Source organism: Bubalus bubalis, chromosome 12 (assembly GCF_019923935.1).
Source record: "Bubalus bubalis isolate 160015118507 breed Murrah chromosome 12, NDDB_SH_1, whole genome shotgun sequence".
Lineage (NCBI taxonomy): Eukaryota > Metazoa > Chordata > Mammalia > Artiodactyla > Bovidae > Bubalus > Bubalus bubalis.
In genome coordinates this window covers 21,167,371-21,192,968 of record NC_059168.1, presented here as the reverse complement: position 1 = coordinate 21,192,968, position 25,598 = coordinate 21,167,371, and the positions used below count along the sequence as shown (strand labels likewise).

The 25,598-nt window shown below is 42.1% G+C and overlaps 1 protein-coding gene across 3 annotated transcripts in view; it reads left to right on the top strand.

The window, feature by feature from the left end:
* Positions 1 to 5,138: 5,138 nt before the first annotated feature.
* The window catches only part of SOS1 (SOS Ras/Rac guanine nucleotide exchange factor 1), a 131,417-nt gene continuing 110,957 nt past the window's right edge, over positions 5,139 to 25,598 (top strand). For all 3 annotated transcript variants that reach the window (XM_006071204.3, XM_006071203.3, XM_006071202.3), the window contains exon 1: positions 5,139 to 5,359. In XM_006071204.3, the coding sequence (XP_006071266.1) occupies positions 5,273 to 5,359 (87 nt within the window). In that variant the 5' untranslated portion in view covers positions 5,139 to 5,272. The remainder of the gene's footprint in view (positions 5,360 to 25,598) is intronic.

Below are 25,598 nucleotides of genomic sequence, written 5' to 3'. Positions count from 1 at the left end.
TGAGAAATATTTTCCTACTTTGAGATCATAAAGATATTATTTATTTTCCTCTCATAATTTTATAATTTTGTTTTTCACATTTAAGTCTTTTATCCACATGGGGTTGTTTTGTGCAGGGTATGAGTTAGGGATGTAATTTCATTTCTTTATATATACAAATATTTATCGATTGTGCATATTTCATTTATTGAAAAGTATATCCTTTCCTCACTCATCTGCAAGGCTTGCTGTGTTATGAATTAAGTTTCAATATATTTGGCCTCCTATGGATCCATTGGTTGGTTTGTCTGTTCATGTTCCGGTACCACACTGTTTTAATTACTCTGGCTATACAATGTCTTCATATCTGGTAAGTCAATTTCCCCTATTCTGCTCGTGTACAAAGGAAAAATTTTTTTCTGTTCCATATATACTTTAAAACCAGTTCAAGTCCCATGACAAACTGCTGGGAATTCGATTAAAGTTGTATTGGATTGGGGTGCAATCGGCTTGAGGAGCCATTACAACTTGAATCAACTGGAAAGAGACTTTTGCCAAAAATTGGACTCTGCAGGAATCCTGGGGAAAAAAAAAAGTGCCAGGAATGGCCCCATTTATCTTGGAGACTTTTGATCATTTATTCTAATTGTACCTACATTGCTCCCCACCATCTTTGCAAGAGAGAGGCAGGTAGGCAGAGAGACAGAGAATCAAGATATTTACTGAAAGTGATAGAGGATGGGTATCCAATGGCTTTATCAGAAAGAGAAAATATCTACTTTTTCTGAGATATTTTCTCAAGACAGTATTTGGAAAAATGGAATTGAAAGTGGAGATTGGGAAGAAAGGTGGAGGGGACACATGAAGATAGCATATACAGCTGGAAGAGAAGACTTTAACTCTATTGACGGCTGAAACTGCTGTTTCTTATGCCTGTTGGTCTCTGAAGTTTCAGGTGAGGAATCCTAAGTGGGGGCTGAAAGACTTCTGAGAGAAGGTAGCTTATAAAGCTGGGGTCTGCAGCCTGGATAAGAGTTTCAAAGTGAATGTGTCTTGGGGAGGTGGGGTGATGCTGTAGTGGGATTGGAGGAAAATGGTTAAGGGCATTTCTGGCAGGTGGAACAGAATAGGCAAGAAACAAGAGATAGAATGGGTTTATAGGAGGCATTAGTAGTCCATTTTTAGTGAGACATATGGCTTTTCCTGTGGTCATGTATGGATGTGAGAGTTGGACTGTGAAGAAGGCTGAGCGCCGAAGAATTGATGCTTTTGAACTGTGGTGTTAGAGAAGACTCTTGAGAGTCCCTTGAACTGCAAGGAGATCCAACCAGTCCATTCTGAAGGAGATCAGCCCTGGGATTTCTTTGGAAGGAATGATGCTAAAGCTGAAACTCCAGTACTTTGGCCACCTCATGTGAAGAGTTGACTCATTGGAAAAGACTCTGATGCTGGGAGGGATTGGAGGCAGGAGGAGAAGGGGACGACAGAGGATGAGATGGCTGGATGGCATCACTGACTCGATGGACGTGAGTCTGAGTGAACTCCGGGAGTTGGTGATAGACAGGGAGGCCTGGTGTGCTGCGATTCATGGGGTCGCAAAGAGTCAGACACGACTGAGACTGAACTGAACTGAACTGAACTGATACCGGGAAAGATAAGTAGGCCTGATTGTGCAAGGCCATGAATACCAAACTAGGGACTTTGGACTTTATTCTGGGATGGCTGTGGAGGCTCTTGAATGGGAGAGGAACTGGATCTGAAGTATGTTTCAGGAAGATCTTTGTGGTTGCACCCAGGCAGGGAACACTGGCTGCCTTGAGTTGGGCCACTGGGCAAAGCGCGGAGTGCTGCACTCCTACCTGCAGGGGGCGCGCCGCTGGCCCAAAACTCCTCCCCGCCTCTTTCCCCGCCCCTGTTCTGACTCGACGCTCTCAGAACTCGGCTAGCCTGCCTGGACCTCCGCCTTCGGGTTGGCTTGTCTGCCTGGATGCGACCCCGTGCGTCACGTCCGCTCTGGCTCCTGGCTCTTTAGAGTCGAAGAGGGCCACAAATTCAACCTTTGCGCCTGCGCCTCGGGTTCTCTGTTAGAGGTTAACGCTAAGGGGTAGACGGGGCTTTCGCGTCTACACTAGCAAGTTCCTGAGTTCACCATGGTCGTCTTCTCTCACAGCACGCCCATAGATCTTGATTTGGCTCAAGAAATATAAGCAGACGATGTAGTGGGACTCGATTGTTCGTTGACCTTAGCAGCGCCGAGCCCCCCACCACTTCCCTTAGGTCTCCCAGCTGCGGAGGGCTGAGTCTCTTCTCTGCAGTTTCTCTCCAGCTGTCTACTGTCAGTCTGCAGCCAAAACGTCCCTGCTAGTGAAAACCTGCCCCGGACGCTAAACATGCCCACCCGGGCTGTAATCCATGTTTCTAGTCTTGTTTACCTCTTCAGTCAAATCTGAGACTCGCAGTTGAAGGGGACCTTGGAGGTCATCAAGTCCCACCTCTTATCTCTCCTCGTAGTCCCGAGTGAGCGAATGTACGGTTTTTACTTGCACACTCCCGAAGATCACCCGTTTCTTGGGACAACTCTGATCACATAGTCTTCCTGGAAGTTTCCTCCATTCAACTTTCATTCCCTCTTATTGAGAACCTACTATATGGCAACTACTGTAGTTCCTTGGGATACGATGATGAGCTAGAGTAAACTCGGAAGATTGTTGGTCTTGGAGTTTACATTTCAGACGGGGGAGAGGGGGAGACCAACACTGAAAAAATAACTAAAGGCCAGAATTTATACTAGCGAAGAAATAATAAATAAGCCAAGTCTTATGGGAGAAAATATAGGTGGGAACTACTTAGTGTGATCATAGAAGGCCTTTTGGAGGTGATGACGTTTATAACAGGCCAAGTGAACAGTTAGGAGCAGAATGAGGCAACAGTTACCGGCTGAGGGAAAAGCAAAGCCCCTAAGGCGGGAAGTAGGTGGTGTTTTCTAGGAATAGACAGCAGGCCAAAGTGACTGGAATGTGGTGAGCCAACGTTGAGAACAGTGAGGAAAGGTTGAGAATGTAAACAGGATCCAGATACAGGTTTTGTGGGTCATGGAAAGAAGTTTGAAAAGTATTCTAAGAGCAGTAGGAAGCCAAGGAATAATTTACGGCAGGGGCTTGATCTTAATTCATTCGTTTGAGTGAGTGAGGGAAGTCGCTCAGTCGTGTCCGACTCTTTGCGACCCCGTGGACTGTAGCCCACCAGGCTCCTCCGTCCATGGGATTCTCCAGGCAAGAATACTGGAGTGGGGTGCCATTGCCTTTTCCAGGGGATCTTCCCAACCCAGGGATCGATCCAGGGTCTCCCACATTGCAGGCAGACGCTTTAACCTCTGAGCCACCACACAAAACTATATGACATATCGTGTTTGGGTTTTTTCCCCCATATCATTGGCAATTTTTAAATGGCTGTCATGTTTTTCTCCAAACCCTTTCTCCTGCCCCTAAACCCTCTCTCAGCTATGGGTACTTTACCTCGTCTTACCCAGTAGACTTATGGATGATTTTCAAAATGTCATTCTGAACCCTTTGAAAGTGTGGAGAATGTTTAAATGTAAATCATGTGTAGATTTTTAAAGGAAAAGACTCAAGACTTTTATGAGATTCTCAAAGAGGTTTGGTAGAGATTAAGAACCACTGCTTAAACGTTTCTCATCTATGTGATTCTGGTTATCATTCTCTGAAATAGTAGGGCACAATATCAAATTAAACTCAGCCTAGTTCCCTAAACTGTGAAGCAAAAACAATAGGATTGCTATGAGGATTAAATGAGACTATGCTAAAAAAAAGTGCTAGGGGTAAACCATGCAGCGCCAGCCACGCAGTGCTACTGTTAAAAGCAAACACCTGCATCTCTGGGATGGAGGAACAGTTTATAGATAATGCTCTTCTAGCATTCCACAAACATTAAGTGCCTATTCTGTGTAGCGCCCCATGCCTTCCAGGAGTTCGTTATCTAGTTGAAAGAGGCTTGTAGCGATACAAAACATGATAAACCAAACGCCCTTAGAGGGGCCTCAGTAAGGTGTTCTGGGATCTGGGAGCTGCAAGAGAGGTGTCAATTTCCACTGGAGGTAAGTGGTTATTGGAGTTCATATTTGAAATGGGTTTGAAAGATGAACATGTTGAATTTAAAAACAAACAAGATCAATTACACGTACACATTTTATTCTTCGTGATGTGGAAAGAACGACTGGAAACACCGCGATTACTATTACCCGAGAAATATTAAGACGTAGGTTTCGTGAGAAAGGCACCTATCTTTTATCCAGTCTGTTTACTATACATTGCATGCCCTGGGCAGTCCTTATCTTCATGTTCGGGAACAAAGTACACAAATACACACCCCTTTCCGAAACGAAAGGCCCAGGGACTCGAAGAGAGGGGTGGGATCCCTGTCGGTCCAACCACACAATGGGGGCAGCTTCACCGTAGCTCACGCCCCACCCCGCAGGCCCCACTAGGCTGGGGGTTCTACTGCTCCGGGCCCTGTCGCTCCTCCCCCTGCAGCCCTCGGGGGCGCAGCCACAGTCCGGCGCTTCCCTCGTTGGCGCTTTCCCTCCTCCTTCGCTGGGGAGCCGGAAAACCCGGAGCGAACTGGCCCTGCCCGGTGGCGCATGCTCAGTAGCGAGCAGGTTCAGTTCGCTAGTAGGAAGCTCGAGCGCTACACCGGCGTCGGCGGCGGCCGCGGCGGCATCTCAGGGCAGCCAGATTCCCCAACGACGACCTCGGGCCTTTCCCCTCCCCCGCTAGACCCCGCGCCCAGCTCCGCCCCGCCCCAGGTCGCCAGCGTTTCGGGGTCCGTGCCGCGGGGAGGGGGCGCCGCGGCCGGAGCGTCCCTCCACAGCCCTCCCCCAGCCGCCGGCTCCGCCGCCGGGCCAGGCCGGGCTCGGGAGCGCAGTCCCGGCGGGCGGGCGGGCGGCGACCGCGGCGGAGGGCAACCCGGGGCGGCGCCGGCGGGCCGGGGAGGGGTAGGGGGCCCGGCCCCGGGGCGGTGGTGCGGGATGCCGCCACCGCCGCCTCCGGGCTGCGTTCGCTTTCCGCGGCTGGTGCCTGTGTTGGGTGGGTGGCCGGGCGCGGGCCTCGCCCCCCAGCCCCCTCTCCGGGGCTAGCCCGGCTGCTTGGTGCCCCAAGGGGGCCGGGCCGTCCGGTGGGACCGCGGCCCTGTTCCGCGCTACGAGCTCACCCTCTCGCGGCTCCCCGGCCCGGCCGCCGCCGCCCCTCTCCCCGCCCGGAGGCGCCCCGGGGGCACCATGCAGGCGCAGCAGCTGCCGTACGAGTTTTTCAGCGAGGAGAACGCGCCCAAGTGGCGGGGGCTGCTGGTGCCTGCGCTGAAAAAGGTGAGGAGCACGAGACCCCGCTCCCCGGCTGCAGCCTGGGCGAGAGCACCGGGCCCGGGTCGGGGAAGGGCTGGGGAGGCGGGGCGCGCGGGGCCGTCTTTCTTCCCGGTCTCACCGCCTCCCAGAAGGGACGGCACACCCGGAGAGGTTCCCCCGCACTCGTTGGCTCTCGGTGTTGACAGTCACCCCGTGTGGCGTGTGGGAAGGCCGCAGGGAGCCAGGGAGAGTTTGTCCGAAGAATCGAACCGCTGAGAGCTTGCCCTGCCCCTGATTCAGAGACGAGAGTTGGAGAAGCCTCAGTTTTCATTGGAGGTCAAAGCAGGCCGCTTCTCTGCCTTCTCTGTGCTCTCTCGGAGCTGCTGTCAGCCTCCGGTTTTAGGTGTCCAGTATGCTCGTCCTAGTGGGTTCAAGAATGCTCTGGCCGTAAAGCTTGCCCTAAGTAATTGCGGAGCTCGCCTGCCAGCAGGAACATGGATGGCCTGCTTTGCTCGCCCTCCGTAATCACTCTTCATTCCCCTGAATTCCCCCATTCCTCCGATTTACAGGGGCGGGTGCACTTGCCACTGTTTTCTTTCCTTCTTTCTTCCTTCCTTCCTCCCTCCCTCCCTTTCTTTCCCCCTCCCCACCTCCCCTCACCCCCACTCCCCCGTGTCTCTCTCAAAACCTTGGTCTTGTCATTCGGTTTGTTGATTAGAAATTTTAGCAGTTCTGTTTCTTCGAGCTTGCCACATTGTTATCTAAAATTATATACCCCGTGATCTGTACTTTTACACGTTTTAGTATAATTACGAAATGTTACATTTTCAAAGCTTCTAAAGCAATGTTGTGACCTAATAAATACATTAAAACATCAGCAACTGATGTCTGAATGAATATATTAATAAAGGCTATCAGAGTATTTTTGTTTTACCTTATAAATACAGGAGTAGCTTTACTCTTTTAATAGGTATCTAAATCGTCATTGCCCAAAAAATGTTTCATGGTATCTGGTTAAAAAATAATTTTGCTGTTCACTCAGATTTGAGATTATAGGGTACCCTTTCTCCTAAACATTTATGCTTTTAAAAAGGTGTTTGGTATTTCTCAGAGGCCAGCAACTTTTACTTTCCCTTTTGTCCTGTTCTCCCTCTCTTGCTATCTTACAGTGGAAGCTGTTTGGTTTGTTAGCAGAATTTGCCGGTATATTTCACATGTAACTTACTGACTTTTTTGTTCAGATGTCTGATTAGTCACAGACATCTCTGATACTGTTTTCTAAGAAAAATAAAAGTGTGTCATATGCCTTACGTACTTTATTCTTCAGAAATCCTGTCAGGCTCTCACCCTGTTTACTTTCGCTTTACCTGCGGTCTAAGCTTGTAGTAGATGGGGAGTAGGAGGTCTCAGTGATTCCAGAAGCAGGTATCCTGACCAAGGTGGGTGTGGGGTGGGGAGGAGACAGAAAAATTATTGAAAATATGTAAAAGAACTCATAAAACACTATCAGTTTGGGACTGTTTTGCTTGGTGGCAAGCAGCTCCTATGCCAGGGGAATCACCATGAAACCCTGTCAGTTGAGGGTCCTATGAAGCAGTGAGATGAACATCATAGGAGTTAGCAGACCAGGCCTGCCTCTGCCACACTGGTGGCCCTTGCGGAAATCTGTCCACAGAAACATTTTGTTTGGCTGGCATAGTGTTTTTTTTGTTTTTAATGTAATTGCTAGTATTTTTAAATGGCTGTTACTACATAAAATCTGAATCTTGAACTTTTCTTGGAGAATGGGAAGATCTCGCCACAGTGGGCCAGCATTCAAGCAGGGCAGTAAGCTGCTGGAGCTAAGTAAATGGCTGCCCATCTGTCTCCGATTGACCACAGTCCCCACTAGTCCTCTTTGCTTATTTACATAACCCTGCTTTGACTTTAAGCAGAGATACCCTTGCATGGCAGTAGAAGTGATGGGAGGGGGTGAAAATGTACGCAATCTAGTTGATGTGTGAGATTTCTTCCGATTTCCACTTAAGATATCCACTAAAGATGATTTTAAGCCACCAAAGACAAGTTAGATATTTCATGTGCCTACCTCCGTATCTTCCTTTAGGCTTATTGTAGTTTGCGGATGCGTCAACTTGTGTTATCTAGCCTGGGGCTCTTTGGATATGCTCTTTTCTTCACCTGGACTGCGTTTGGCCTGGCCTAACACTGCTCATCCTCTGGGCTCACTGGACCTCTGATCTTTTCTCAGATCCTCAGGCCTGAATTGGATAGTCTTTCTTTTAGTCTTTTCTTTTAGCACCCTAGCCAGGCACTTAACAATTCCTATTTTTTTTCCTATTTAAGTTCACCACCCCAATTAGATTGGATGGTCCTTGGGAACGGGGATGATATTTTACCCTCATTTCATCCTCCATGTATACAGTGTCTGTCACCTAGTTGGCACTTAAATTTGAATGAATGGGTAGGGAATAGCCAAGGAAAACCATCAGCTCCCTCCCTTCCACTTACTATTTACAAATTTTTTTTCTCTTCATGGCTGTATTATTTCATTTGACTGGCTCAAGACTTTGATGTCATTTCTGACTGTCCACACCCAGGAAGAGCCTGTAGGTTCATTTTCCTTGACAAGTTCATTTAATCAATTCCCTCCTACTCCAGCTACACTTGGGTCCCCTTTCCCAGGCTACTGCTATAGCCTCTTAACTGAGTTCACTGCCCCCACCTCTCCTTTACTGTTTTTCAGATTTCAGAAGTTATAGGACACTTCTGAATATGTCACACATTTGTTCAGAACCATCGATGTCTTTTGAGGGCATAGAATGAAGTGTGTATTCTTTGAAATAGACTTGATGTCGATCAATGATCTGGCTTCATCCTGCTTTTCTGAATGGATTGCCTAGCCTAGTCTTTCATATACTTTATGCTTCAGCCAGACAGGACTACCTTTTTTCCTGAAAATTTCCAGAAGGTCTCAATGGATCCCATCTGTTAAAGTCCGATCTTATCTATTGCGTAAGTCTGTCATGCCTACTGCAGACCAAGTATTGCCCTCAACAGTAAGGATTAAAAGGGAATTGACATTATCCAGAAATGACTAAGTTCTAACATGATGAGAAGTGGCAGAGGATGAGTTTGGAGGGAAAAGTAGTTTATAGCGAATTTTTTAATGTTAAGCTAAGGAGAATGATTTTTATTTTGAGGGTATAGATGTCATTGAGGAACCTTAAATAGGGGAATAACATCAGATTTCGATTTTAGAAAATCCACTTTGGCCATAGAATAGAAAATGGATTGCAGAAGAATGAGACTGAAGGTAAGGAGAAAAGTTAGAAAGCTAGTTTAATAGTCCAGCCAGGAGATGATATATATTTGAATTAAGGGAGCATTTGAATTAGGATGAAAGTGTAGAGATGGATTTTATATAGTTGAGAGATGTTTAAAAGGCAGAATTGACAGGATCTAGTAACTCATAGTGATTGGGGTAAGTGGTAAGCCTAGGAGGACTCTTTAAGTTTCTGGTTTGAGTGCCTTTAGTCAGGATAGAGAATGTAGGAGGAGTACCTGTTGGAGTACTCCTTTATAATGCTGTAAAGGAGTAGCATTATAAGATGAGTTTTGAACTTGTTAAAGTCCCTTCTGGTTATCCAGGTGGACTTGTAGGACTGGCAATTGGTTGTTGGTATCTGGTGAACAGATTTGGGACTTTTAGGTGTGTGGGTGGGGCCATGAGATAGATGAAGCTATCCATTCAAGAGTTACACATGAATGCTCATGGCAGTTCTGTTCAGCAAAAAATTGGAAACAGTCCAGATGTCCATCAGCAGGTGAATGTATAAACAAATTGTGATATAGCCATACACTGAATACTTCTTAGCAGTAAAAAGGAATGAACTATTGATATATGAGACAACGTTGCTCAAAATAATTAAGCTGGTAACACCCCCTACTGCCCCAGACACCATAGTATGTACTGTAAAATTATAGAAAAATGCATCTACAGTGACAGAAAACAAGTCAGTAGTTGTTTTGGGGAGAGGCATTTATGTTCATTTGCTTTTTGATTGTACTAATAGTTTCAGGAGCATATGCATGCATTCTTGTGTGTGCTCAGTCACGTCCAACTCTTTTTGACCCAGTGGACTGTAGCCTGCCCGGCTTCTCTGTCTATGAAGTTTTCCAAGCAAAGAATACTGAAGTGGGTTGCTATTCCTTCCTTCAGTGGATTTCCTGACCCAGGATCAAACCTGTGTCTCCTGCGACTTCTGCATTGGAAGGCAGATTCTTTACCAGTGAGCTACCTCAGGAGCGTATTAAAATTCTAACGTGTTATACAGCTCAGATATTTGCAATTTATTACGTGTTAATTGTACCTCAAAGAAGGTGTTTTTAAAAGTGAATGAGGCCACTCACTGAAAATGATTAGAAGTAAGAATGAAATTAGGCTGGCATCAGAACTGGAGGAATAAAATGAACAATAGAGTGTAGGGAAAGAGCAAAGGGAAAGGAGTGAGTGAAGGAGATTAAGAAGGAAAAAGTCAGGTAGAAAGAATAAGACCCTAGTGTCCTAGAAGCTGAGAATGGATGAGTTTCAAGGAAAGTGTCATTAACTCTGTCAGGCTATAGAAAAGTCAAATAAAGTACCTGAAAAATAGTAGTTAGATTTAAGCTGTTAAATATAATTCCATTTTTCAGGTACTTAAATCTGGCAGTTTAGGTGTGAGAATAGAAAATAGAAAAACAAACAAAAAAAAGAAGATAGAAAAACATGAAAAATGAGTAGCAAGAATAGATAATTTTTTTTTTCCAGATTTTTTTTTTCTCCTTCAAGCTTGTGAATGAAGGGGATTCAGGTTGCGGAAGACACTTGTTTTTTATTTAAATGTGGTGGAAACTTGTTTATGTTAGGATGCTTTGGGGAAGTAACTGATGGAGAATGATAGTGAAGATACTAGTATTTGCCTCAAATTATTTGCCAGGTACTATTTGTAGTGCCTCCTGTGTTCTCTAATTCTCACAGGATACTATCATTGTGTCTATTTTATAAGAGAGAAAACTGAGGTTTGGAAAGGATAATTTGGTTACAGAGTCTGCATTTAAAAACAGTATTAATGATGATATGCTACCTCTGGCAGGAGTGATAACATCCTTTCTTCTGAGGTGGGAGGGGGTGAGATAAAATGGGTTTGTAGGTTGAGGAGCAGGGAGTTCATGCTGCTGCTGCTAAGTCGCTTCAGTCGTGTCCGACTCTGTGCGACCCCATAGACGGCAGCCCACCAGGCTCCCCCATCCCTGGGATTCTCCAGGCAAGAACACTGGAGTGGGTTGCCATTTCCTTCTCCAAGGCATGAAAGTGAAAAGTGAAAGTGAAGTTGCTCAGTCGTGTCCAACTCTTAGCGACCCCATGGACTGCAGCCCACCAGGCTCCTCTGTCCATGGGATTTTCCAGGCAAGAGTACTGGAGTGGGGTGCCATTGCCTTCTCCGGAGTTCATGCTAGGTAGCCTCAATTTTCATGATGAAAGACAAGATGCTTTACGTAGAGTGAGAAAAGAAATGAGTAAGGAGCTTAAGTTTTGGAATTGCTGCTGTGGAGTTGGGAGAAGGAGCCAACCAGTGAATAAGAAAGGATTGCTGAGCAGTGCGGAGTATGGAGAGCATTGTAGGTTTGAAGAGCATTCATTGGCCTGCTGGTTGTGAGATTTTCTTCCTGAAGCACCCATCAGTTCAGGTAAAGGGGTAGAGAAGGATTGTTGTTTGCTTGTGGCTGCAGTAGAGATGAAGAGAATAGGGGTATTTCAGAAGATTGAAAGTTAAGCTGTAAGAGAGATAATGGAGGTGTAAATGAGAGCTCCATGGATTAGAAATCTCAATGAGTTGTAAGAGGAGGGTAAGGGGAGCAGATAAAGAATTATGATTAGAGATATTGATAATTACATTTTGGAGTTTTAAGATTCTAGAAATGAGGAGGATGAAACAGGGGCTCTGGACTGGTGTGTTGAATGGTGGATAGCAGGCATGGATGAGGATGGTTTCCACAAGGATTATGATGTGTGTTGTAGTAGAGAGGAAGAAGGCAGTGGCAGAGAGGTCCAGACATCACAGCAGTGACAATGCTCCAACCAAGTAATAAGAGGCAGCTACTCCCTGTGATGCATTTTTTTTAAAACTTTGCCCTTCATTTTAGAATATATTTATTTGTCTTGTAATCAAGTTTTGTATCCAACATTTTATTACGAAAAATTTCAGATACACAAAAAAGTTCAGAGTTGCATAGTAAATACTCATATACCCACCTGGATTCTGTAATTTACAAGTATTTTACTGTTTGCTTTATCACATGCGTATCCATCCACCAATCCATCTTAACATTTGGAAGGATTTTAAAGTAAGTTGTGGACATCAGTACACTTTACCCTTAAACACTTCACCTTGCATATCATTAACTTAGAGTTCACTCTTTGTTTACAGTTCTTTTTGTTTTTCAGGTAAAATTTATGTACAGAGAAATACACAAATGTTAATTGTACGGTTTAATGAGTTTTGGCAAATGAATACAACCCAAGCCTCTACCAGGCTATGGAACATTACCGGCCCTCCCGAAATTTTCCTCCTGTGCCTTCTCAGTCAGTTTGTACCCCCAGCCTCCAGAAGCAGCTGCTCTTCAGATCTTTTATCACCATAGATGAATCTTATCTGTTGTAGATACCATATAAATAGAATTGTACAGTATATATTTTTGGTGAGGCTTTTGAGGTTGTGTTTAATGAATTCAGTCTTTTTTTTTTTTTTTTCTATCATATGAATATGTCAAAGTTTGTTAAATGCATGGATACCTGGGAGATTTCCAGTTTGGGGCTGTTGAGAATAAAGCTGCCATGAATGTTCTTACTTATAGCTCGTGTTGTAGAAGTGTTTTCATTGCTCTTGGGTAAATACCAGGAGAAATGGCTCAGAGAGTAAATGTCTGTTAGGTTTATAAGAAACTTCTAGACCTTTTCTCAAAATGGTTGGTACCATTTCATGTTCCCACCAACAGTGTATGAGGGTTGCAGTTGCTCTACATTCTTGCCAATATTTGATGTCATTAGTCTTTAATTTTAGTAATTTCTATGGGTGTGTAGTGTTATCTCATCGTGGCTTTAATTTGCATTATCCTGGTGACTAATGATATTGAGCTCTCATGTTCTTATAGGTTATTCGTGTGTCTTCTTTTGTGTAGTATCTGTGTGAATCTTTTGCCCGTTTAAAAAATTGGGTTGTTTTTCTTTATAGTATTGAGTTGTAAGAGTTCTTTGTATATCGTGGTTAACTGTCCTTTATCAGATATATGTTTCATGAATATTTTCTTCTGGTCTGTGGCTTGTCTATTCATTTTCCTAATGGTGTTTTTTGATAAACAGAAGTTTTTAATACTGATGGAGTCAAATTTATCAGGTTTTTTTCTTTTAAGGTCACTGTGCTCTGTCACAGAACCCCTTGCCTGCCACCAAGTCATGCACACATGGTCCCAAGGCTGTTTTCTAAAAGCTTTATGGTTTTAGCTTTTACATGACCTATGATCCATTTCAAATTAATTATATATGATATGAGGTAGGAATTGAGCTTTATTTTTTTTATGCTCAAATCTAGTTATTTCAGAACTATTTGTTGAAGAGACTTTCCTCTCCCTGTTGGATTGTGTTGTTTCTGTGAAAATTAAATGAATATATATTATATATTTATGTAAATGTATATTTAAATATGTAATATCTAAAGTAAATATGTATATATTTTAGACTCTTCTAGTTCATTGATGTCTTGTTTATCTTTCCCCCAATACCACACTATTGATTACTGTAGATTTATAGTAAGTCTTAAAGTTAGGTAGTGCAAGCCCTCCTTCTTTTAAAATAATTATTTTATTGTTTCTAGATTTTGTATTTCAGTATAAATTTTGAGCCATCCTGTCAATTTCTACCAAAAAATCTTGGTGAGATTTTAATTGTAATTTCATTTAATCTGTAGATAACAGGATAGAATTGGCATCTTAACTATAGCAAGTCTTTGGATTCATGAATGTAGTATATGTCTCCATTATTTAGACTTAAATTTCTCTCAGAAACGCTTTGAGTGTAGAAGTTTTACATATCTTTGGTTAAGTTTAATCTGAAATATTTTGTTTTTTGATATTATTGTAAATTGTTTTAAAATTTTTTATTTTCCAGTTATTTGTTAATGGGTATATAAGCAATAGGTGAAAATTTGGAGAGCAATAGAGAGGAATTGCAGGGTGACAGATGTGCTCAGGCCTAGAGAGAATTTAGTCCAAATGGGAGATGAAAGGGAGAGACTTCTAAGGGAAAAGAGAGAGGGAATTTCAGAAATTTTATATTGTTATCAATTGGAAGTCCTTAAATAAGCATCAGTGAGTCCTTTGGTATGCTAAAAATGCATGAAAAAGAAAGGCATTATGAAACTCAAAAAGTTGTTTAATAAAGATCATATATCTGAATTAAACAAACATGTAGCTGATTTTTGTATATTGATCCTTTATCCTTTAACCTTGCTCAAAGTTGTTTTGCAGATTTCATAGAATTTTGATCTATTTTTGGCCACTCCCTGGAGCATGTGGGATCTTAGTTCCCTGACCAGGGATCCAAGCCACACCACTGCATTGGAAACATGGAGTCTTAACCCTGAACCGCCAGGAAAGCCCCTCCATAGAATTTTCTACATAATTATGTCATCTGCAAATAGAGACAGTCTGATATTTTATTTCTTTTTCTTATTTTATTGACTAGGACTTCCATTACAGTGTTGAATCAAAGTAGTGAAAGTGGTCACCATCTTAAGGGAAAAGTATGTCTTATTTCTCCATTAAGGGGGATGTTAGCTGTTAGTTTCCTTTGATGTTCTTTATCAGATTGAGGTTTTCCCATTCCACATCTAGTTTTCTGAGAGTTTGGGGGTTTTCTGAAGTTATAAGTGGATATTGAATTTTGTCAAATTGTTTTTCTATGTCTTTTAAAATAATCATAAGCTTTTCCTCCTTTATTCTGTAAATATTATGGTAAATCACATTGATCGACTTAGAATGTTAACCTACATTCCTGGATAAGCCGGAGCAGATGGTTTGGTTTTGTTTTGTTTTGTTTTGAGTTTCTGCTTTGTGCTAGTGTTCTAGGCACTATGCTTGGTACTTTGCATATTTATCTCTGTTCCACCCATTGACTTTTCAAGGTAGTAATTTTTACAGCTGAGTTTTATAGCTGAGGAAATGGATCCTCAGAGAGGCAAATTGCTCAAAATCTTGTAATAGAACCAAGATTTGAACTTAAGTCTGTTTAGCTTCAAACACAACCCTTCCCACTGCACTGTGTTGCTTCCTGCGAGTAGGTAGGCAGCGTGATACAGAACAGCGGTGTTCTGATTGTCCTGCACCTTAGATTTTAGGCAATAACTGTCTTAGGGGAGAAGGAGGCGAAATGAAGAAGGCTTTGAAACCCTTTGTGTTAGACTGAGAAACTTAGCTCTCAAAACTTACATATTGGGGTTCTGCATACACTTGCATTTGACAAAACTATCCTGCTGCATGACACAGTAATGATTTTAAAGGTAATGGTGGTGGTGGTTTAGTCGCTAAGTTGTGTCTGACTCTTGCGACCCCATGGACTGTAGCCTGCCAGGCCCCTCTGTCCATGGGCTTCTCCAGGCAACAATACTGGAGTGGGGTGCCATTTCCTTCCCCATCACTGACCTAGAGCCAGACATCCTGGAATGTGAAGTCAAGTGGCCTTCTACGAACAAAGCTAGTGGAGGTAATAGAATTCCAGTTGAGCTATTCCAAATCCTGAAAAATGATGCTGTGAAAGTGCTGCACTCAATATGCCAGCAAATCTGGAAAACTCAGCAGTGGCCACAGGACTGGAAAAGGTCAGTTTTCATTCCAATCCCAAAGAAAGGCAATGCCAAAGAATGCTCAAACTACCGCACAATTGCACTCATCTCACACGCTAGTAAAGTAATGCTCAAAATTCTCCAAGCCAGGCTTCAGCAATATGCGAACTATGAACTTCCTGATGCTCAAGCTGGTTTTAGAAAAGGCAGAGGAACCAGAGATCAAATTGCCAACATCTGCTGGATCATGGAAAAAGCAAGAGAGTTCCGGAAAAGCATCTATTTCTGCTTTATTGACTATGCCAAAGCCTTTGACTGTGTGGATCACAATAAACTGGAAAATTCTGAAAGAGATGGGAATACCACACCACCTGACCTGCCTCTTGAGAAACCTGTATGCAGGTCAGGAAGCAACAGTTAGAACTGAACATGGAACAACAGACTGGTTCCAAATAGGAAAAGGACTATGTCAAGGCTGTATATTGTCACCCTGTTGTTTAACTTATATGCAGAGTACATCATGAGAAACGCTGGACTGAAAGAAACACAAGCTGGAATCAAGATTGCTGGGAGAAATCTCAATAACCTCAGATATGCAGATGACACCACCCTTATGGCAGAAAGTGAAGAGGAACTCAAAAACCTCTTGATGAAAGTGAAAGTGGAGAGTGAAAAAGTTGGCTTAAAGCTCAACATTCAGAAAACGAAGATCATGGCATCCGGTCCCATCACTTCATGGGAAATAGATGGAGAAACAGTGGAAACAGTGTCAGACTTTATTTTGGGGGGCTCCAAAATCACTGCAGATGGTGATTGCAGCCATGAAATTAAAAGACGCTTACTCCTTGGAAGGAAAGTTATGACCAACCTAGATAGCCTATTCAAAAGCAGAGACATTACTTTGCCAACAAAGGTTCGTCTAGTCAAGGCTATGGTTTTTCCTGTGGTCATGTATGGATGTGAGAGTTGGACTGTGAAGAAGGCTGAGCACATAGAATTGATGCTTTTGAACTGTGGTGTTGGAGAAGACTCTTGAGTGTCCCTTGGACTGCAAGGAGATCCAACCAGTCCATTCTGAAGGAGATCAGCCCTGGGATTTTTTTGGAAGGAATGATGCTAAAGCTGAAACTCCAGTACTTTGGCCACCTCATGTGAAGACTTGACTCATTGGAAAAGACTCTGATGCTGGGAAGGATTGGGGGCAGGAGGAGAAGGGGACGACAGAGGATGATATGGCTGGATGGCATCACTGACTCGATGGACGTGAGTCTGAGTGAACTCCGGGAGTTGGTAATGGACAGGGAGGCCTGGCGTGCTGCGATTCATGGGGTCGCAAAGAGTTGGACATGATTGAGCGACTGATCTGATCTCTGATCTGATCCCCATCTTAAAGGTAATAGTTAATGGAAAGATGGCATAGATCATAAAGGAAAAGGCTGAGAAGAAATGATCTTGGGATGGCAATAGGAAGCTAGGAGACTATTCTAGTATCCTTATGTTTGGGAGTGAAGGAAGTAACATTTTAGTGGAAGTGAGAGTTGACCAGGTGAGGATAAGGAGGATGTGTCTTCCAAGGGTTGGTGTTGCAAAGAGCCACTGGAATCCAAGAGGAGCTCAGCATCTTAGGAATTCTGAGTAGCTGGAGTCTATTCAGTCTGAAGTGTGGAGTCAGCTCTTGTGAATGAAAGTATTGGATTTTATCTTGTGAGCAGTGAGGACCTATTGAAGACTTTTAAACCAGGTATTAATAATTAGATATGAATTGTAAAGGATCTCTGCTCTGTGGAGCATGGATTAAATGACTGTAGAACTGTATAGGCAAGAAGGCAGGTTAGGGGACTTTTGCCGCAATTCATGGAAGGGATCGTGGTGTTCTTGACTAGAGCAGTAGCTGTGGGGTAAAGAAGAATGGACAGATTTTAGCTTTAGAAGTAGATTGGTGGTTGAATGATGGGGTAGTGAGAGAGGATTCAAAGTTGATTCCCAGGATTCTGGCTTAGGAGTCTTAGTGGCAATAGTGATGAAAGGGGGAATACTGGGAATACTTTGGAGGGGAACTAAGAAACCATCAGTATTCTGGGAGTAGCACGGAGTGAGAGAATTGTGATGATGATTCACATTGAGGGTGTATCTCAATGTATCTCACATTGAGATACATTGAGGGTAGCCAAGTATGTAAGCATGGAAGGCATCTTTATTGGACTGTCCTTATTAATTATAGGCAGGTACAACCTGAAGATTCTTGCAGTGCATGTTTCAAATGCTGTCTCCTCTACAAAGGCTTTCTACTACAATTCCATCCCCTAAGTAGAATGAATCTATTAATGTCTTTAGTAGACTGGAGAAGGAAATGGCAACCCACTCCAGTATTCTTGCCTGGAGAATCCCGTGGACAGAGAAGCCTGGAAGGCTATAGTCCATGGGGTCACAAGAGTCGGACACGACTTAGTGACTAAACCACCACCATTTATTAATTTCTTTAGTACTTTATGTGTCAATTTTAGTACTTAATGAAAATCTGCCCTTTAAAGTTTGTATATGTGGCTTTTCTCCTCCTCTATATTGGGAGTTGTTTGAGAGCAAGATAGGAACCAACTCACCTTTGTATTCCCTCTAATGCTTAGCATGTTTCTCGTGTATAGCAGGTGCTCAGTACACATGTTGAATTGTATGTAGCTCTGATCTTGTCCCTTTAAGAATATACTTACTAATGAGTTAGGTATGTCTTAGTTGAGATTTTTAGCAGACAAAGGCATTGGAATTGTCATGTTTGGTGTATCCTGTTTTAGCAAATAGGGAAGCAAACATGATGCTTTAGAAATAATTTTTTAAATGGCTAAATTAAAAAAAAAAATGTAATGCTTCAAGGAAGAAGCAGATGCCAGGATGGGATTAAGCATGCAAGAAGTTTATTAGAAGTGCTTGTGAGAGAAAATGAGGAAGGAGGCAAGGAGAATCATCAGATTGATGCAAGTCTGACTCCAAGTGAAGGAGAAAGGTAAGGAAGGAAGGAACTTTGGGTGAAAGTTGTAGTTCTAAGGAAATTTAACCGGGTCCTCAGAAGTTGTCTATCACAGAAATTCCTCATCTTCCAAGATCAGGGCCATCTTAGTGTATACCTGTGGTGCTCTTTACTGGGAGCAGCCAGTGAGAAGCACGGCCTCCGTGCAAAGTGATGGATTTCAGAGTGCAGCAGCTGGGGCCCAGAGTCAGTTATTTTTCCCTAGAGTCAGAGATCTGAGAGGCTGAATCTCATAGCCAGCCATGGTCATCTCTGTGGCTATAAATTGCCTGATTCAGGACAATCGAATTACAGTATTCCCCCCTCTTAAAGTGGTAATTTGTTCCCCCTAAGCTCCTTATGCTTTTCCTTTTTTTTAAAGATACCTTAGGATGAGTTCCAAAAGTCGGAACTTGATTGTCATTAATAGTACACAGTTTGCTTTGTTGTTGTTTAGTTGCTAAGTTGTATCTGATTCTTTTGCCACTCTGTGGACAGTAGCCCGCCATGCTTCTCTATCCATGGAATTTCCCAGGTGAGAATACTGGTCTGTGTTGCCATTTCCTCCTCCAAGGGATCTTCCTGACCCAGGGATCAAACCCACATCTTCTGCATTGGCAGGCGAATTCTTACTGCTGAGCCACCGGGGAAACCCATGGTTTGCTTTAGTAGTTATCAAATAAAGTTTGCATTTCCTATTCAAGTTGATTTCGTATTCAACCTTAATGTACCAAATGACAAACAAAGCAATAAAGATGAAAGAAAACATGCAAACAATACCTACAATATGACCTAGTGAATCAGGAGTACTTCAAGCACTTCAGGAGTACCTTGAATAGGCCAACCATCCAGTTATGAAGATGAGTGCTTGTGGACTTTCCTTTCTAGGCTGGGCTGCTTCAGGTAGACAAGCACAAATCAGTAAAAGAAGTTACACATAAAGTCAGGTTCTGGAAATCACCTGTTGGAGTTGGGGATGGAGGCATATACCAGAGAAAATAAGTAATTTAAAGTTTTAGTTTTATGGACCCTGAATTACTCAGATATTATTTTTACAGTAGATATTTTAAATTTATAATGGGAAGATGATTTTGAAAAGAGTTTCCTTAATGCTGCTTTCCTACTGATTTTGACTGGTGGTGGTAGTTTAGACACTAAGTCATATCCAACTCTTGCCATCCCATGAACTGTAGCCCGCCAGGTTCCTCTGTCCATGGGATTTTCCAGGCAAGAATACTGGAGTGGATTGCCATTTCCTTCTCCAGGGGATCTTCCCGACCCAGGAATCTAACCCAGGTCTCCTGCATTGCAGGCAGATTCTTTACTGACTGAACTATGAGGGAAGCTGATTTTGACTAGTTTGGTTTTATTCACCAGATTTGTTGAGTATTATGTGACACATTCTGGACAAATGAAAACTAAAACCTCAATTGTTGCTTTTATGAAACTTATATCTGGTGATAAAAAAAAATCTGTAATCTTCCCATATGTGTTAAAGCACTCCAATTGTACTTTATAGAAAGTTTGATTCAGGGTTAAAAATAAAAATATAAATTTTAAATTTTAAAAATAAAACAAGTCTTGGAATTAAAAAATAAAAGTTTTAAATTAAAAGAGACTTCTTGTAATAAGCTGACTTAAATTCTAGTTATTCTTTTATAATTCCTGAAACAAAATTTTTTCCTTTTTATATAGACAAGTCCCATCTTCTGTTTTATTACACTCTAAACCATTTGCAAGTGAGTTGATTTCTATGTATGGCTCAGTAGTTTGTAATGGAATGCACTTACTGCTAATTGCATTCACAGCTGTTTTAAGGACTGATAGGATTCTGATTTCTTTACATATAATTAATAACTTTTTTCTTATTGTGGTAGAATATATTTTACATATATCCATATATATATATATATATATGTAAAACACAAAATTAGCCATTTTAACCATTTCTAAGTAGTCTAGAGTGCAAGGAGATCCAACCAGTCCATTCTAGAGGAGATCAGCCCTGGGTGTTCTTTTGAAAGGAATGATGCTAAAGCTGAAACTCCCGTACTTTGGCCACCTCATGCGAAGAGTTGACTCACTGGAAAAGACTCTGATGCTGGGAGGGATTGGGGGCAGGAGGAGAAGGGGACGACAGAGGATGAGATGGCTGGATGGCATCACTGACTCGATGGACGTGAGTCTGAGTGAACTCCGGGAGATGGTGATAGACAGGGAGGCCTGGTGTGCTGCGATTCATGGGGTTGCAAAGAGTCGGACACGACTGAGCGACTGAACTGAACTGAACTGAAGTGTATAATTCAGTGCCAGTAGCTACGTTCACAAGATTGTGCAACTGTCACTACTATTTCCAAAACTTTTCATCACCTCAAACAGAAACTCTGTACGTATTAAGCAATAACTCCTAACTTCCTCCTCCCTCAGCCCCCATAACCTCTAATCTACTTTCTGTCTTTATGAATTTAGCTGTTTGAGGTATTTAATGTAAGTTGAGTCATATAATATTTGTCCTTTTGTGTCCGATTTATTTTAGTTAACAAAATGTCTTTAAGATTCATCCATGGTGTAGCATGTATCAGAATTTAATTCCTTTTTAAGGCTGAATATACTCCATTTTGTGTATATACCACATTTAGCTTATTCATTCATCTGTTGATGCACAGTTGAGTTGTTTATGTCTTTTGGCTACTGTAAGGGATGCTGCAGTGAACATTGGTATACAAGTGTTTGTTTGAGTTCGTGTTTGCAGTTCTTTTGGGTGTATACCTAGAAGGGTCCGGGTCATTTGGTTTATATGTTTAACTTATTTAACATTTATATGTTTAACAGTTGGTTTATATGTTTAACTGTGTTTAACTTTTTGAGGAATTATCATACTGCTTTCCACAGCCATCACACTGTTTTTACATTCCTACTAGCAGTGCACAAAGGTTCCAGTTTTTCCATATCCTCTCTTGCATTGTTATTTTCTGTTTTTTTTTTTTAATTACTATCCTAGTTTATGTGAAATGATACCTCTTTGTATTATGCCTTGTATTTCCCTAATGACTAATAATATTGGCCATCTTTTCATGTGCTTGTTGGCCACTTGTATATTTTCTTTGGCAAATGTCTGTTCAGATCCATTGCCATTTTTAAAACCTTTGTGGTTTGAGTTTTTGTTGTTAAATTTTAGGGCATCATTGTAATATTCTTGATGTTAGCTCCTTATTGGCTATATGACTTGTAAATATTTTCTTTCATTCAAATACAACCAAAAATCTACTTTTCAGTTTCTTGTTAATGTCCTTTGCACAAAAGCTTTAAACTTTAATGAAGTTCAGTTTATCTTGAAACCCAACTGCTTTTTGTGTGTTGGTTTTCTTCTGCAACTTTGGTGAATTAATTTACTAGCTCTGGTATCTTGTGGATTCTTTGGAATTTTTCTATATATAGAATTGTCATCTGCAAATAAAAATAGTTTTACTCTGTGTGTGTACATATGGCTTCCCTGGTGGCTCAGACAGTTAAGAATCTGCCTACAATGCAGGAGACCCAGGTTTGATCCCTGGGTCAGGAAGATCCCATGGAGAGGGGGATAGCAACCCACTCTGGTATTCTTGCATGGAGAATTCCATGGACAGAGGAGCCTGGCAGACTACAGTCCATGGGATCCGTTTTCATTCCAATCCCAAAGAAGGGCAATGCCAAAGAATGTTCAAACTATTGTACAGTTGCACTCATTTCACATGCTAGCAAAGGTATGCTCAAACTCCTTCAAGCTAGGCTTCAGCAGTACATTAGCCGAGAGCTTCCAGATGTCCAAGCTGGGTTTAGAAAAGGCAGAGGAACCAGAGTTCAAATTGCCAACATTCATTGGCTCATAGAGAAAGCTAAAGATTTCCAGAGAAACCTCTGCTTCGTTGACTGTGCTAAAGCCTTTGACTGTATGGATCACAACAAACTGGAAGATTCTTCAAGAGAGAATAATACCGGACCACCTTGCCTGTCTCCTGAGAAACCTGTATGCTGGTCAAGAAGCAACACTTAGAACCTTACATGGAACAACTGACTAGTTCAAAATTGGGAAAGGAATATGACATGCCTGTGTATTGTCACCCTGTTTGTTTAACTTCTGTGCAGAGTACATCATGCAAAATGATGGACTGGATGAATCACAAGCTGGAATCAAGATTGCCAGGAGAAATATCAGCAACCTCAGATATGCTGATGATACCACTCTAATGGCAGAAAGTGAAGTGGAATTAAGAGCCTCTTGATGAGAGTGAAGGAAGAGAGTGAAAAAGCTCACACACATACACGTTCTTTTTCAGATTCTTTTCCCTAATAGGTTATTACAAATTACTGAGTATAGTTCTGAGTGCTATACAGTAGGTTCTTGTTAGTTATCTATTTTGTATATAGTAGTGTGTATATGTTAACATATGCTTTGTAATTGTTTTATCTTGATGAATTGACCCTTTTTTCAACATACAGTGTCCATCTTTGTCTCTTGTAACAGTTTTTGACCTAATGCCTATTTTTTCTGGTAGCCACACTAACACTCTTACTTTCTGTATTCATGGAATATCTTTTTCCATCTTTTCATTTTGAAACTATAGTTTTGTGTATAAATTGAGTCACTATAGTCAGCGTATACTTTAATCATGTTTTTAAATCAGTCCTGCCAATCTCTGGCTTTGATTGGAAAGTTTAACCCAATTAAATTTAAAGTAGTGAGAAGAGCCTGGCAGGCTATAATGGGGTCTCTGAGTCAGACACGACTTAGCAACTGAACAACAACAAAAGTGACTGATAAGGAAGGACCTCTGCCATCATTTCGCTTCTGTGTTGTTGTGAAATTTTATACCTTTTTTGTTGCTCATTTTACTGGTTTCTTCTCCCCCACCCCCATTTTATTATAGTGAACCATTTTGATTTCCTTTTGTGTGTATTTTTTTAGAAATTTTCTTTGTGGTAATCCTTGTGAATTACATTTAACTTCCTAAATTTATAGCAATTTAGTTTGCACTGATATGGACTTACCTTCAATAGCATATACAAGCTCTGCTCCTATGCAGCTCAGTCTTACCCCCTTATATTGTTGTTTTCACAAATTATATCTTTATACATTGTGTATCCAGTATCATGGGTTTGTAATTATTTTTTATGCATTTGTCTTTGAAATTCTATAGGAAATACAAAATGGAGTTAGAAGCCAAATATATATATAGTAGTACCCGTTTTTATATTTGCTGGTGTATTCACCTATACTAGGGGTCGCACAGAATCGGACACGACTGAAGTGACTTAGCAGCAGCAGCAGAGACCTTTATTTCATCATATGACTATGAGTTGCTGTTTAGTGTCCTTTCATTTCAACTCGAAGGACTATCTTTAGCATTTCTTGTAGAGCAGGTCTTATGATATTGAACTCCCTCAACTTTTGTTTATCTGACAACATCTTAAATTGTACCTAATTTTGAAGAACGGTTTTGTCGGATGCGAAATTCTTGGTTGACAATTTTTTTCTTTCAGCAGTTAAATGTGCATCCTACTGTATTTGGGCATCCATGGTTTCTAGTAAGAAATAAGTTGCTGACCTTATTAAGGACTCTTTGTACAGGAGGGGAATTCCAGTTGAACTATTTCCAATCTTAAAAGATGATGCTGTGAAAGTCCTGCATTCAACATGCCAGCAAATTTGGAAAACTCAGCAGCAGCCACAGGACTGGAAAAGATGAGTTTTCATTCCAGTCCCAAAGCAAGGCAATGCCAAAGAATGTTCACAAGTGAGTGAAGTCGCTCAGTCATGTCCGACTCAGCCGTGTCTTTGCAATCCCATGGACTGTAGACTACCAGGCTTCTCTGTCCATGGGATTCTCCAGGCAAGAATACTGGAGTGGGTTGCCATTTCCCTCTCCAGGGGATCTTCCCAACCCAGGGATTGAACCCAGGTCTCCCACATTGCAGGCAGATGCATTACCCTCTGAGCCGCCAGGGAAGCCCTGGTGGGCTTCAAACTACTGCACAGTTGCACTCATCTCACACGATAGCAAAGTAATGATCAAAGTTCTCCAAGCCAGGCTTCAACAGTACATGAACCATAAACTTCCAGATGTTTAAGCTGGATTTAGAAAAGGCAAAGGAACCAGAGATCAAATTGCCAACATCCGCTAGATCATCGAAAAAGCAAGAGAGTTCCAGAAAAACATCTACTTTTGCTTTATTGACTATGCCAAAGCCTTTGACTGTGTGGATCACAACAAACTGTGGCGAATTCTTAAAGAGATGGGAACACCAGACCACCTGACCTGCCTCTGAGAAATCTGTATGCAGGTCAGGAAGTAACAGTTAGAACTGGACATGGAACAACAGACTGGTTCCATGGAGTACATCAAGGCTGCATATTCTCATCCTGCTTATTTAATTTCTATGCAGAGTACATCTTGTGAAATGGTGGGCTGGATGAAGCACAAGCTGGAATCAGGATTGCCGGGAGAAATATCAATAATCTCAGATATGCAGATGACACCACCCTTGTGGCAGAAAGTGAAGAAGAACTAAAGAGTCTCTTGATGAAAGTGAAAAAGTTGGCTTAAAACTCAACATTCAGAAAACTAAGATCATGGCATCCAGTCCTGTCACTTCATGGGAAATAGATGGGGAAACAATGGAAACAGTGACAGACTTTATTTTTCTGGTCTCCAAAATCATTGCAGTTGGTGACTGCAGCCATGAAATTAAAAGATGCTTGCTCCTTGGAAGAAAAGCTATGGCCAACCTAGACAGCTTATTAAAAACCAGAGACGTTACTTTACCAACAAAGGTCCATCTAGTCAAAGCTATGGTTTTTCCAGTAGTCATGTATGGATGTGAGAGTTGGACTATTAAAGAAAGCTGAGCACCGAAGAATTGATGCTTTTGAACTGTGCTGTTGGGCAAGGCTCTTTAGAGTCCCTTGGACTGCAAGGAGATCCAACCAGTCCATCCTAAAGGAAATCAACCCTGACTGTTCATTGGAAAGACTGATGCTGGAGCTGCAACTCCAATACTTTGGCCACCTGATATGAAGAACTGACTCATTGGAAAAGACCCTGATGCTGGTAAAGATTGAAGGCAGGAGGAGAAGGGGGCGACAGAGGATGAGATCATTGGATGGCATCACAGACTTGATGGACATGAGTTTGAGTAGGCTCCAGGAGTTGGTGGTGATAGACAAGGAAGCCTGTGTGCTGCAGTCCATGGGGTGTCAAAGAGTGGGATACAACTGAGCGACTGAACTGAGCAGTATGACAAGAGTTGCTTCTCCTGTTGCTTTAATGGTTTTGTTTTTGTTTTTAGACAGTTGGTATATAATGTGCCTTGGTGCAAGTATCCTGGAATTTATCCTATGTAGATTTTA